Genomic DNA, 15,749 nt, shown 5'->3' with positions numbered 1-15,749 from the left:
TATATCTAATTATTTACAATGGCGGCACTGATATTGCGCGCGTACGCTTAAGGAAGCGCGCTCTGGTGAGATCGGCAAAAGCGCGAAATTCAAATTTTTTTTTTACTTTGGCTTCACAAAATTAAAATTTATTAATTTTTAGGTTAAGTCAATATGAATTTAAATTTAATTTTCAATCGACCATTTTTTAATTTTTTTTTAGAAACAAATTTGTTCCTAAAAATAATTTTTTTAAAATTGCATTTAAAAATTTTTTTAATTTCTACTTGTCAATTTTTTTTACTATAATTTATTTGTTACAAAAATTTTTAAATTTTTTGAGTATCTGCTAAATTAATTTTCATTGAGTAAATTGAAAAAAAAATTAAATGAATTTATAAAAGAAATTTAATTAATTATTATTAAAGAAGAAATAAAAAACACTTGAGCAAAATTAATACAATGAGTTTTTATATTATTGAGTACTAATAATCATTTTTGATTCTTTTTTTTTAATATTTAATAATCATTATTTTAGTGAATGACAATATTGATAAAAATATTATTTACAATTTTGTATATCTTTATTCGCTGTCAGTTTAACCGAATTAACAAAGCTAGTTTGTAATAAAAAACTTGAGTTTTTTTAAATTTTATTTTTAATAATTTGGGAAGAAATTTAAAAAACTGTCAATACTACTTTGCTGTTGAGGAACTAAAATACTCACATTGGAAAAAACTATGATACTGAAGTCAGCTGACAGCTGTCAATTTTTTTTAATTTTTATAACTAATAAATGACAATTAACAAGTTCTTAAAAAATTACCAACAATTTTTTTTTTTAATTTTTACATGCAGAAGTTTATATAAATTTTTTTTTCATAATAATTTCACTGCTATAAAATTATAAAAACATTTCTAACGTCTGTTAGCTGCAACATTAAAGTTAGCAGTCACTTTAATACTTTTTAATTTTAACAAACAAATTTATTCCAAAAAATTATTTAAAAAAAAATTGCATTTTTAATATTTTTAAATTTCTACATGTCAATTTTTTTTCAATTTCTTTTATGTCATAATTTATTTTTTACAAAAATTCTCAAAATTGTCAAATATCTGCTAAATTAATTTAATTTTCATCTAATAACTTCAGTGTGATAAAAAAACTACATACTTACCTATATTTATTCTAAAATATGCGCGCCTCTGGTGGGAAGTATTCGAAGTTTTAAAAATTCAAAAAATTCTTAACTTAACTTTTTGAAAATTATTAAAATTTTCCAAAAAAAGCTCGGAAACAGTCAAGCTATTTTTTTTAATTATTTAAAATTGCTTTAGCTGTCAGATTTTTAAGAATTAAAAAATTTTTTTATTAATGAGCGTTCCACAAGAATCTTATTTAATAATTTTACGTTTCTTCTCTGAAATAAGTTTATTCTTCATGGTTTCTAATGAATATGAATTGTTTATTTTAAGCGCGTTAATTATTTCATTAAAAAAGTAAATATTACACAAATCAAATACGCAATTAAGAGTTTTTTATTTTGTTTTATTTTATTTTATAGAAAATTGTATGGTAAGTACACCAATAATTTAATGAAAAGAAAAAATAATTTGTGTTGATATGAAGTAAAAATTAATGAGTGGTGGTCTGAGTGAATAAAAAAAATTCGAGGTCCACAAGTCACCAGTGATTTTTAATCTTCATAGTATAATTAAATTATAAATTACTTCTTTGTATTTTTTATAAATTTGAATTTTTTTTTTTAATTTAAAAAATCCAAAGTGTTAATTATTATTATTGATTGTTCGTTAATAAACTATTGACATAATTATACGATGCATTTAAAACAGATGAATTTGTAAAAATGAAAACAACTGTTTGAATAATTAATAATGAATTATTATTAAACACCAGTGAATTTTTTTTTAGGCTTGTATAATTAAAAAATATTAATTCCATTATTTTTTAATGATATAATTTACTAAAAATGTGGCGGGGATAGTTGTTAGCTGTGAAGATCAAAAAATTGTTGGTAAATTTATTATCTTTATTTAAAAAATAATAAATAAAATAATAAATTGAAAGCTCTTAATAATTTTAAAATCCTAATAAAAATAAAGTATATCAATAAAAAATAAATATATATTAAAAAAAAAAATATATATACCAACAATTTTTTGCTACCAACAAGGATTGAATCGCTAATTAACAGCGATTATTATTAATTAATATAATTTAATTATGTATTATTAAATATACATTTAAACAATTTTTTAAGAGACGTATTTAATTATTATTATTATTTTTTTTTTATAATTATAATACATTCAGCGGGTGACTTTAGTAAAAGCGACCTCGATAAAACGACACTGGCTCTACAGATCATATCAGTTTTGTTTTCTTCTTTATTATTTTAGTTAATTATAATTATAATTATTTTCAATAATAATTTTATCAATTTTCACTAATTATTATACTCATTATTAATTATAAATATTTTAATTAATTAATTACGTTTTTTTTTAATTTTTCTTTCACTTTATTATTCACATTAATAATTAATTAATTAATTAATATTTTCTCCCATGAATTACCAAGTACTGTAACTAGGTAAAATCATCAATTAACCGTAAGCCACTGTATCACGAGGGAGATAATACATCAATAATCTATAAAATTTTGATTCTTAAAATACACGATATATCGATCAGTCTGTGGGTCATCTGTGCATTGATTTACGTTTCTTTTTTTATTTTTTTTTTCTTTTTTGGTCGCTAACTAAAGTAACATAATTAATTAATTACAATTAGAATTACAGTATTACAATTATTAATAACAATGATTGCGTACTAATGAGCTACGAGGCAAACCCAGTAAGCCCCAGGTGTCTCAGGAGCTCAGTAGTATGATATATTGGGTTTATACTGACAATGCTTTACACCAATAAAATAAAATAATTACTAATAATAATTTTAATTAAATAAAATGGACAAATTTTACGGTGAAACCTTAAATTATTTGTTCGCTGTCTTGCGTAAACACCATATATTTAATTATAATCACCTTAATTAATCGCTTTAATCGAGCGAATTACATAAATTAATAAATTTATTTCATTTAATAAATTTACATTAATTATAATTTATAATAAAAATTCGTTCGGATTAATTGCCGAAAGACTAGACACCGATTGTCATATCTTATTAAAGAAGAAATAATAAACTAGATTTGGCAGGAGAAACGCACTTATTTACCAATTTGTCTTTGATATATTAATAAATTTTTTAATTTAGAGACATTTTTTAATATCTCATCAGTTGCATCGTCCCGTTTTTTTCTCTCGGTTACCCGAATAATTTAAAAATAATTTACAATATTAATAATTTTTAAAAATAATTTTGTTAAATTGCTCGATATGTTTTAAATTAACTCTATCGTTTATTTTATTTAAATAGTAATTGTCGTAGTAAAATAAAATGTAGTGATGATACTGACGATTAACGAAAATTTAACGATAGATAATACGTTATTATAATACAATATTATTGATTACAATTATCGTGATAAAAATAATTTTATAACTATAATTATTATAAAGAAAGCTTTAATGACAAATACTCGATTCCACACTACGTTTCTCTTGACCCCATAATAGTAATAATAATAATATTAATATTAATAATGATAATAATAATTATAATTATTATAATATTTATACACTCAAATTCATCTAAAAAATAAATTACATTATAATTTGCGCCATTGATTACATAAAAGTTTATAAAAACTCGAATAATGTCAATAAATCAATTAAGATTTTGCACAGGACCCATTACAATTAAATCATTTACTTTATTTTATTTAATTAGTTTACTTTAATTAATTTAATTTTTTTTTAACAATTCCCGCTAACTCACCGTACCCCGCCTATTAAATTAAATAATATTCAACGTCCCTCACAACCCTCTGGAATTTAACTATCAGCATTAAATTTTTTTATTTCTTCCCTAATATTGCATCCGCGCGAATATTATTACAAGATACTGAGGGAACATTATTTCGCTTTCCAGATGCCATAAAGGTGTATACTGGTAAAAGATCCTGGTGAAAAGCCACACGGAAAGAACAAGATTACACTGGATATAATCTCAGGTTATATTGAGTGAAAATTTTTTTTTAGATAGTAGCTAGTATAATCCAGATTACAATGAGTATAATCCAGATTACAATGAGCATAATCCAGATATCACGTAGTATAATCTGGATTACATTGAGTATAATCCAGATATCACTGAGTATAATCAGAGATGATTTCCAGTGTCATCTTGTTTTTTTTCGTGCATAAGGGCGTAAAAAAATTTTTTTTTTTTGGGAATTGACGTAGTTTCGCCCGAAATGTGCAGAAATGCAAAAAAAAATCTTATTCTATTTTTTTTCAAGTCCAAAAAAATTTTTAGTTTAAAGAAAATTTTTTTTTTACATTTCTGCACGTTTCATACAAAAATACGTTGATTCCTGGAAAAAAAAAATTTTATACGCCCTTATGGCTCCCTCAGATGTCAAATAATTAAAAAAAATTTTTTTTTGGGAACCGACGTATTTTTGTATGAAACGTCTAGAAATGCAAAAAAAAATTTTTCTTCAAACTAAAAATTTTTTTTCTTAAAAAAAAAAAAATAGAATTTTTATTATACGCCCTTATGGCATCTGTAATGCGATTTATTATTGTTGTATTATTATTTATTATTATAATTTTAAAATTATGTTGTAGTTTTGACGTTATATCTTTCGGCTAGACGTAGCACGTACAAGTATTAACGGTCGGATTATTGCGTAAATAACTGGCCGGACATTGCCTTGAGAAAATATTATCATAAAAACTTTTACTATCGTTGATTTGCGTCTGCGTTTTTACACATCTCTCCTAAATACATATACAATTGTCGTCGTGATTTACTTTTTTTTTTAATTATTATTTTTTTTATATATTTTAATCACGATGATAATGGAGATTGAGTCGCGAGACTTAAAAATTTTTCTTTTATCTAATTTAATTATCATAATTGGTTAATTTTTTTCACTAGAATTTTCGCATACACAATTTTAATTAATCTCTGCCACGACGACGTCAAATTATTTTAAAAACGCAGTAATTAATTTTATATATCATTATAATTATAATACACATTTTTATTTTTTTAAAATAAAATTCTAAATTACAAAAAAACGTCGAGAAAAAAAATAACAAAACGAATTATCAATATAAATTATCGTGCCAGAGACAATTTATTTTTCTAATATTCTGACTCGAGTACAATAATATATTATATTGTATCAATTGCCATAAAAAAAATTTATTCCGTCCTATAATTAATTATTTTTTTCTCCGTCATCGATACGTAGCACAATAATTATTGTATTTTTTTTTTTTTTTTTTTTGAGTTATTACAATTAATATCGATATTTAACTACCTAATAATATATACAATTTCAATTAATTTTATAATGTTTATTCACCAAATTGGCACTATTATTCTTTCGTTCTTAAAACTTTTATTCTCAATAATAAAATAATAGCCAGGCACACAAAATTCTCTCCAACACAATAATTTGCACACACTCATCAAAAAATTAAACTCCATCACCACACAAAATGCATTCAAATAATTTTTTTTAATTATTTTATTTATCCATTCATTTAATATATATAATATACTTTTATTTATTTATTTATTCATTCAATATACCGCCTTAAATTTTCCTCTATTATAAATCCGCAAAACATGCAAGACATCGCAATATCGTTTACTAAATAATTTACTAAGTCTTTTTACTTTTATCATTTATAATATACTTTTTTAAAAATTTTTTTAATATACTTTTCTCGAAGAACAAACTTGGTCGAACTTTATTTAAGTTAACCCTCGGTTACGCTCTCGTTGTCTGCATACATAAGTCGTGAGCATAAAGAAGAAACTCTCATCTTTATGTTCTGATATTTACACCGTTCTCCGGTTTAATTAATAATTATCATTACCATTATAATTATAATTATAATTATTATTATTACTATTATTATTATTGTTAATATTATCAATATTAATATTATAATTATTATTTATTTTTGCGTATGCATCATCGTACAATTGCTGTATTGGACGTTTATCTCGAATACATCTCTTAAGTCTTCAGACTTTCAGCTCTCCTTTTTATTTTTTTTTCTTTATTTATTTTATTTAGTTAGTTTATTATTTAAGATTGTTTCAATAAACATCTCTATTACTTTCCATTATTACTTATGTCCTATACGACACAGTACTGATGTGTCCTCCATTTATCACTTTCACTGTGTACAACTTTTAAATCAAGTTTAATCAATAACCAGACGACAATTTAATGATCTTTTAATTATTCATAATTAAATAAAATGTCGCCTGTAATTTTCATGTCTATCTTCTTCTTCTTCTTCATCTTCTTTTTAACTAATCTTCGACGAGTCAGTCTTTAGAATCTCCTACTCCTTCATCCGTATCCCCAACGACGACGACGAGTAAGCTCGTAGGCGCAAACAATAAAACAATTCGATGACCAACGCTGGTTTATTGCCATCAAGGTTCAATAAAAATAAAATAATAAAATACAATCAACATAATCGAAAAAAAGAAGAAATAAATAAATAAATGAACGATGAGCCAGCCAAGCTTGTTCGTAAGCTTACGAGAATTCTTTATGTCTTGTCGCTCGGTGAATAATTATTTATTTAAATAAATGTATGCATATATATACACATATATATACACACATATATTTATATTTATATTAATATATTTGCTGGGATTTCACAACTGTTGCGCGCGTTGACAACGTGTCAACGTTGGCTTGGGTCAGACATGATCCCGATGATGGTGATGGTTGTGTTCATCTGCCTCGCAAGGTACCACAGTCAGACTTGATAAATTGTTCAAATTACTGCTAGATTCGGAGTAGCTTGATAGACTAGGCCGCCTCGATGGCGGCACCACCACAACCGGTGTCGAGCCACCTACATTACTTGGGAATTTTCTAAATACCCTTAACAGTGAACTACCAGCGCTATGACATCTTATTATCCGATCTGGTGTGTCCAGTATCGTTGATTGGCTTCTGCTGTAGGGAGGTGGACTCTCGCTGTCGAATATCGTTCTATTTGGAGGTGGTCGTACGCATTTCTGATAAATTTCACTTTCCTGAAAATAAAATGTTATTGTTAATCATTTTTTTTTTTAGTTAAAATAGGGTAGAAGTACCGTTTGTGGCCAATGTATCATTTACGGGCCATTTATTGTTCAAATTGTTTTAATATAAATTTTTTAAAACTCAACAAAAATATGGTTATAATATTATAATTTGTTATAAATTAATTCAAATTTTAATTGGCCAAAAACGGTGCTAAGGTGGTCAAAAACGGTACTTCTACCCTATTAGTATTAATTTTTATTTTATTTTAGATTGTTAATGTTGATTTTTTCAAGTATATGGACATTTTTTTTAGCATACATGTTTCTATTATTTCTATGACTAAGGTTTCAAGTTAATTGATTCTAAACACAAGGTAATTATTTACAAAGACGTCAAATAACTGACGTAGATTAGTCATACATTTATGTCGGAAACTTTTATCCATTAGAGAATAATTGAGTTTCTTTTATATAGATCATTTTTAAAGGTCATATTTAATTATTGACAATTGTAGATTTTTTTGGTAATTATTTTAATGTACAACTCCTACTTTTGATGATAAAAATTGAATGTTATTGTAATTAATTAATTATTTTAATTACGAAAATTAAAAATTCTGATTTTTTTATGATACATTTCAAATTTTTTTTCATAAAAAAAATTGAATAGATGAAAAGATTGGAAGGACAAATTTACAAATAAAATTTTTAAATTACTTATTTACTATAAAAACATTTTGGTAATTATTTAGTTTCAAGTCCTACAATATTTCAACGCATAAAAATGTTATTTAGAATTTTTTTTCTTAAAGTTAATTAAAAATAAAAAAATTCAAAAAAAAATGTTAATTTTTTAATTTTTATACTAAAAAACATTAAGTGACCGTATAATTAAATAATTAACTCTGATATAAATTACCGATAATTAAAAACAAAAACTTAGAAAAATAAAATTACATTTTTTATCGCGATTACAATTTTCATATTAAAAAAAAAACTGACAAAAAAATATTAAAAATGACTAATAAATAAAAAATTACTTGCACAATTTTTCAATTTATATTTTCTATTAATGAAATTAAAAGAAAAAAAAAATCGAATGATTTTTTTTTAAATAATCATCGAAAAATTCGGAGCTGAATACCAAAACAATTACCTGAGAGCGATAAGATACTTTAATCAATAATTTTTTGAATGAAAAAAATTAAAAAACCAACTAACCTGTTCAGGATCACGAAGGTGGAGCCCGGCGTGAGCACCATAAGGCCGTTCCTCGCCATCGGGGAGTTGAAGCCTCGGTGGTAAGTCAAGAGCGAGATCTTGTCGTACACTCACAGTACGAACAGCTCGATCTCTCGCAGCCGCGACCATCGCCTCCTGCATGCCATCCGCACCGCCACCAACAGCTGTCGCACTCTCGAGGCCACCGTGACCCCCACAGCCGACATCCATGCCTGCGCTCACCGACAGCATCTGTTAACAAAGACAATAACATTTATTTTTTCATTATTACAACAACAATAATAATAATAATAATAATAATAATAATAATAATAATATAAAAAATAACAATTATTACAAACTGTCATTGTTATTATTTCTGGCCATCGAATGGACAATGAAAGAGGGATTAGGGAGACAATGCGCTATAGCTACAATGGCCTTTTACGATGCCGATATCTGTCATGTCTTTGTACGATATGCAAAAAAAAATTATATTCACAGACATATACATTTATATAAATATACTGATGACGGAGGACGTCGCGCTTGACCACAGATAAGTACTTGATTGTATTTTAGTTGAGTTTATTGGTGCATGTGCACTAATAATTGTAGACTGCACACATCGCCTCATATTTTATTTTTAATTTCATTGTTATTATTACGCTAGTTATAATCTTATGATTCTTTATCAGCACTCGTCTTTTTTTCATTTTAAGTTTTTATTTATAATTATAATTATAATTGTAGTGAAACTGAGACTTGGTTCTATAAATAAAAAATGCAACGTGACATTTAAAATAATGAAGTTGCGGTTTTTTTTAATGCACGCCTGCAAAACTACTTTTTAGTAGTATAAAAGTAACTAAAAATTAAAGTTTGATTTTTTTTTTATAGATTTGAAATTTATCGAGAGAATTCTCAAGTCGCGCCCTCTAGTTTGTAGCGGATTCAACCTTAGAATTTTGTTAATTACGAAATAATTAGACAGTAATTAAATTTAATTATGGAGAAGATATATTTACAATCTTGCCATGATTTAGATTAAAAATAATATTAATTACAGTAATTTTTAATTGGTAATTACATACAAGAAGAAAAATAAATCATGAGGTGAGATGCATTTTCAAAATGGCGGGTGTATTTACATTTATTAACAAAATTTTCTATTTGAAAATACTGAAGGTTATTTTTAGAAAATTTTTCTTTAAAAAATGTTGATATGATAGTCATAAGTCACAATCATCTGATTTATTATCAGCGCTTATAATTTCTGTATTGACGTAAGAATTAAAATTGTTTTCTTCACATCAAAAATGAAAACAACGATAATAATAATAAAACCGCACTTTTTTACTTCTTTAATTTTATAAATAAAAGTAATGTAATATTCAAGATAGTAAATTGCGATTTTTAAATATTGATATTTATAGAATAAGCTTCAACGCCATCTACTTAAAAAAAATGAACTGATTATTGGATACTACAAAGTTTTTCTTCAGAAGCTTGAATATGATTATCAATTACAAAATATCTAAAGCGATAATTTAATTAGGGAAGATATATTGAAAATCTTGCCATAGTATAAATTTTAAATAACAGTAATTATAATAATTATTGTTCCATTATTTAAAATAAAGAGAGAAATAAATTGTGAGGTGAGAAATCTTTTCAAAATGGCGGATGTTTCGAGAGTAGTCGGAGTTTTTTTTTGAAACTTTTACTTAATTATTTGTATAAATAAAATCAATTTAAAATAATTTTAAATATTGAAAGTTTCTTCGATTTATAAAATTTAATGCGTTGTGATTACGCTAGTCATAATTATCTGATTAATTATTAGCGCTTATAATTTTTTCCCTAATTTATTAACATAAAAATAAAAAGTGTTTTCTTCATAAAAAAAAATGAAGACAACAAAAATAATAATAATAATAAAACCGCGACTTTTTCCTTCTGTAATTTTATAAATAGGCGCGCAGTAGCCCTATCGGATCCGGCCCTTGCTTACCAAAGAATTGGACCGGGTTCGAGTCCGGTGTACACCAATGAATATTTTCAATATTTAAGTGTATTATTCTGCTCAACCTAAAAAAATAAAACGAGTTCCAATCTCAAAAGTTTACCCCCTACCGTAGTCACTCATGACCTTATTAGTTTATGCGACTTTAAACAAATAAAATAAAAAAAAAAAAATTTTATAAATAAAAGTAATGAAACATTTAAGATAATAAGTTGCGATTTTTAAATATTGATGCTTATAGAATAAGCTTCGACGCCATCTACTTTAAAGAAATGAACTAATTGTTGGATACTAGGAAGTTTTTCAGAAGCTTGAATATTTATCAATTACAAAATATCTAAAGCGATAATTAAATTAGAGAAGATATATTGCCAATCTTGCCATAGTATAGATTTTAAATAACAGTAGTTATAGTAATTATCATTCAATTATTTAAAATAAAGAGAGAAATAAATTGTGAGGTGAGAAATTTTTTCAAAATGGCGGATATTTTTAAACTTTTACTTAGTAATAATTTAAAATTATTTTTATTTATAAAAATAAAATCAATTTTAAATATTGAAAGTTTCTTCGATTTATTAAATTTAATGCGTTGTGATTACGCTAGTCATAATTATCTGATTAATTATCAGCGCTTATAATTTTTTCCGTAATTTATTAACATAAAAATAAAGTGTTTTCTTTATTTTAATAATTATAATAATAATTAAATAATTATCCAAGTAATAATAATAATAATAATAAAACGGCGACTAGTTTCTTTTGTGATTCTATAAATAAAAAATTAAACGTGACATTTTAGCGAGACAATAAGTGGATCAGAAAAATATCTATATATAAATATGTAATCAGTGGAGCGTGTAAAGAGTAAAAGATATGATGTCATATAAAAGTTAAATATTATTTTTGATATCGTAACGGTTGAATTGGTTAATAATCTTGTTGTTATTAAATATACGGCGTGTGTAAACGCGACTGCAAAATAGGCGCAAAAATATAAGTAATAAGTAATGTATGATAATAATATAAATGTATATTTTACACCGACATGAATATAGACAGTAGAGTGAATGAAAGGCAATAACTGGGGTTTAAAATAATAATATTTGCGAAATAAAAAAGGAATAATTGAATACTTTAGAACGGACATACTTGCGTAACTTTGCTTAGTGCACATTTCCCGTTTGCCGGAGATAAAGCTAACGAGACCCTGATAAATAACGTCGAGAGTCTAGACAGTTGATTATACAAGGCGTTCTTCATTAAATCGTTCCATGCATTTAGCTCCTGACTCCTGAACGTTTCAGATAAAGTCACACTATACGCCGTCATAAAGATCACGAGAATGTACAATCTGCATACACTTATGTGTATCATAAAATATAGACGCGCTAAATACGTCCACAATTAATATTATAAATAAGGCGAGGTATTTTTACCGTTTCGTTGCTCCAATTAAATCAAACACTCTTTGTAAAAGATTTTTTTTCTTCTTGAATACTTTTTTTCAATCTTTTGAAAAGAAATTTGAGTAATTAATCTGTTTTTACTAAAAAAAATGATCATTTTCTGCAATATCGACAGTAGAATTCATTTTTGATGAGTGCAAACAGTAATTAGAAACTTTTTCTTCTTATTTGTAAAGAAGAAATTTATATTTCTTAATAATTGAGTAAATTTTTATGAATTTTTGTTAGTAAATTATCATTTTTTACTCAAAAATCTAATGGAAGAAATATTGTGAAATAATAAAGAATAGACTTTAAATTATTTTGTAATTTTTTCGCTAGCTGGCGCTACTGATGAAATACCACACATAAGTTATACAATAAACTAACACGGAAAAAATAACTTCGACGGTCTAATTAGCAATTGATCTATTTTTTAGAGAATAATTCTTAACATTTTGATGTAGCAATAGTCCAATTATAAATTATTTGAATGATCCTAACCAAAATACTATACCTCTATTAGACATTAAATTGTTTTTTAAAGTGATAATAAATTTTGAATTGTTTTTTCGTACAAATGGAAGATTCTCTTAAATGAATAGACAATTTGCCAATTAGAACGTCGACTTGATTTTATAAAAAAATATTCTACAAAATTTCGCCCTTTTTTAGAATCTTTTGTTCGAAGTCATTTATTAATTTCAAGTAAATAAAACAGAGGTTTAATGAAAAAAATTCGTTATTTAACCCTTCGTCACTCGCGCCATGAGCAGATCGCCGCCTAACAACTACTCAAACTATAGAGACTCATTATAGTGCGAGCGAGAAACTAAAAAAGACGCGAGTGACGAAGGGTTAAGAATTTGACCATTTTAACCACTAGGCTACTTTTAAACAAGATAATGTATCTTCATCCAATAATTTCTTCAAATGAGGATGAAGACATACGGTAACGTCGGTCCGAGACGTTACCGACTTGTTTTACGAATAAAAACAGTCCTTTCGCTTATTTTTCATACCAGAATTTAATTTACGCGCGCCTGAATATAGAGTTTACATATATTTTCCTAGTTATAATATATTCGACCAATCATATCACGAATAAATTGATGCCACATACATTTTATCTCAATTTTATTATAGGAATTTTAAACTTTATTATAGGATTCTTCTTAAGAAAAAACAAAATTATTTTTAGAGAAGATGTTTCAATACTTGAATGAAAACAACTGTTTCTCTTCAAAATAATTTTGTTCTTGAATTAACAAAGTAATTTTCTTCACTACACAAATAATTCTTCTTAATATCTCAAAAATTTACACAAAAATAAAAATTTGCATGGTACTAAACTTAAATTTAAACAATTATCTTCTTTTTCCTTCAAAATTTCAATAAAATTCACTATTTCTATCTTTTCCTCCACCATAACTGCAAAAAAAAAATCTTGAAACACAAAAATAGATCACCAAGGTGTACAAAAAGCAAATTAATGATCGCTCTTCCTAAAAAACTAGGTTAAATTTAAATAAAAGATTGCACAAGCTTAAAGACAAAAATTAAATGTTAACTACACATAACACGGAGCAATTCTGAAAGAAATTTCTCATGAATGGAGTGTTTTGTTTATTGACACTAAAATGTAATTTTTCAATATAAAACACTTTGGTTGGCACTGCAATAAAGATTGAAACGCAGCCAAAATACAATGTTAATCCAAAAATCATTCGACCTCTTTCATCTCTCATTAACTTGAAGAAATGAAGTTCTAGTCTGAAGACAAAAATCAAAAGAAGGATTTTTTTAACAAAGAGCGCTTTATAGCTGGTGAGAATCTGAGGTGTGCAATTAATCAGGGTATTTATTTAAATACCATACAGACAGTTGCCCAGACGATTTGGCATTGATAGGCCATCGATCGAGCAGACTCGTCGTCAATGACATTATTTTTATAGATCAACAAGACTCTCGACGGAAAATAACCAGACAATTGGCTAGTGTTGGTCTAGCCGTCTTGGTCTATTGTCGCTGGTATCCATTCACACATACGAGTGCATAGATCACATCATACGTAACACAAATAATATAAAAAAGTATTTGCACTGTATAAGTGAGTATTAATCAATAGATTAATTATCGATGTACCGTCTATCTGCAATCGCATCAAGGTCGTTTAAACTTACGACACCAGTCGATAAGAGAGAGAAAGAGAGAGTTAACAAGTTATTTTAGAATCTTATTTTTCTCCCGATCGATCGACGTCTCGCCGTTTGCCATATACATATAAATATCTGCTATTATGTATGCATAATGCCGTCGATTACAGAAAATTTATTTTCCTTCCTTTTTCCTCCAACAGAATGACGCACTGTCTCTCTACATATACGTACACTTCACTTTACTTTATTCAACTTCCCTCTGTTCATTGTCAGTACTCCAATTGTGATTGTATGTTACATCGTTTTTCTGTTTTCTGCTGTGTTATTGTTTCCTCACCGATGACATCGCCTGATCGCGAACAATAATACGCGGTATTTGTATTAATATATAAATATACAGATACATTATAATAACAATCGTTAGACGTCGATTGCTTATGCATACTTGAATTTTTCTTTATACTTTGCATACGCTTTTCGCAACATGCGATACAACAAATTGTCATTACCTTGAAGTATTTCATTATTTGCTGTCTAAGTTTTTTTTTTACTTGTTGGAAAAAATATGTCTGACTTTTTTTAATTCAACAAGTTTTTTTTTTTAATTTTTAAGACAGAAATTTTATTTCTTGGATTAAAAATAAAAACTTGTGAATTTTCGCTCTCAGCTATAAAAATTTACAAAATAATTTAGGAGATAAAAGTTTTTTTACAGTCTGATAGGAAATTGAGTTGTTTACAAAATGTAAAGAATTTCGAGACATTTGATAAAAGCAAAGTTACAAAGATCGGAAGTGAAGAAGACAAGTTTATGATAACCTTACGAGTTTAGTCAATTGAAGTCTATTTAATCTCTTATTTTAAAAATGTGATTTATAATTTTGTATTATAATATACTTTCTTCATTTTTCAATCAATTTTTCCAACAAATAAGTCCTTTAAGTATTTTTTTTAAATGGTTTGTTTTTTCTTAATATAAAAATTAAAACTTGTAAATTCTACTAACAGTGTTATCAAAATTAAAAAAATAACTTTAATAATGGCAGAGAATACTTTTTTACAATTTTATAGAAAATTTAATTCTTTATATTATTGGTCCTTCAAATTATGAGCATAAATTTGATAGGAACAAAGTTATAAAAAATAGAAATAAAGAAGACAAGTTCTAACACAAATATCGAACAATATGATTTACAATACAATATTATGTATGATTTTTTTCATTTTGCAATAAATTTTTCCAAAAAATCTTCAAGTTAAAATTTCAAACTTTTTCTCTGAAAACTTTCATTTCTTCTCAACGTAAAAATCAAAATTTCTAAATTTCTGCAAACTTGACTCATTACAAAAAATTTTTCCTATTTTAACAGTGAATAAAAAAAATTCTAAATCTTTGATTTTTAAAATATAAAACAATATAATTGATAAAAAAACATTATTCATAATTTTACAACAAATTTCTCACAATTTTTACTAAGCTAAAATTTCGAATTTTTTTTCTGAAAATTTTCATTTCTTCTCATTGTAAAAAGAAAAACTTCTAAATTTCCACAAATTTGACTCAAGAAAAAAAATTTTTCATAGTTTAACAATAATAAAAACGATTCTAAATCTCTAATTTCAAACATATAAAAAATGATTTACAAAAAAGTATTATTCATAATTTTATAAAAAATTTTTCAAAAAAATATTTA

At 25.7% G+C, this 15,749-nt stretch overlaps 1 protein-coding gene across 3 annotated transcripts in view; it reads right to left on the bottom strand.

Annotated features, from left to right (window-relative positions):
- Positions 1–6,436: 6,436 nt before the first annotated feature.
- The window catches only part of LOC123263467, a 31,425-nt gene continuing 22,112 nt past the window's right edge, over positions 6,437–15,749 (bottom strand). For all 3 annotated transcript variants that reach the window (XM_044726250.1, XM_044726251.1, XM_044726249.1), the window contains 2 exons: positions 8,423–8,674; positions 6,437–7,210 (listed from right to left, as the gene is read on the bottom strand). In XM_044726250.1, coding sequence (XP_044582185.1) covers positions 6,869–7,210; positions 8,423–8,674 — 594 coding nt within the window. In that variant the 3' untranslated portion in view covers positions 6,437–6,868. The remainder of the gene's footprint in view (positions 7,211–8,422; positions 8,675–15,749) is intronic.

Source organism: Cotesia glomerata, linkage group LG4 (assembly GCF_020080835.1).
Source record: "Cotesia glomerata isolate CgM1 linkage group LG4, MPM_Cglom_v2.3, whole genome shotgun sequence".
NCBI classification, from domain to species: Eukaryota; Metazoa; Arthropoda; class Insecta; order Hymenoptera; family Braconidae; genus Cotesia; species Cotesia glomerata.
Note: the sequence above shows the minus strand (reverse complement) of the source record. Positions and strands in the feature narration are given on the sequence as shown.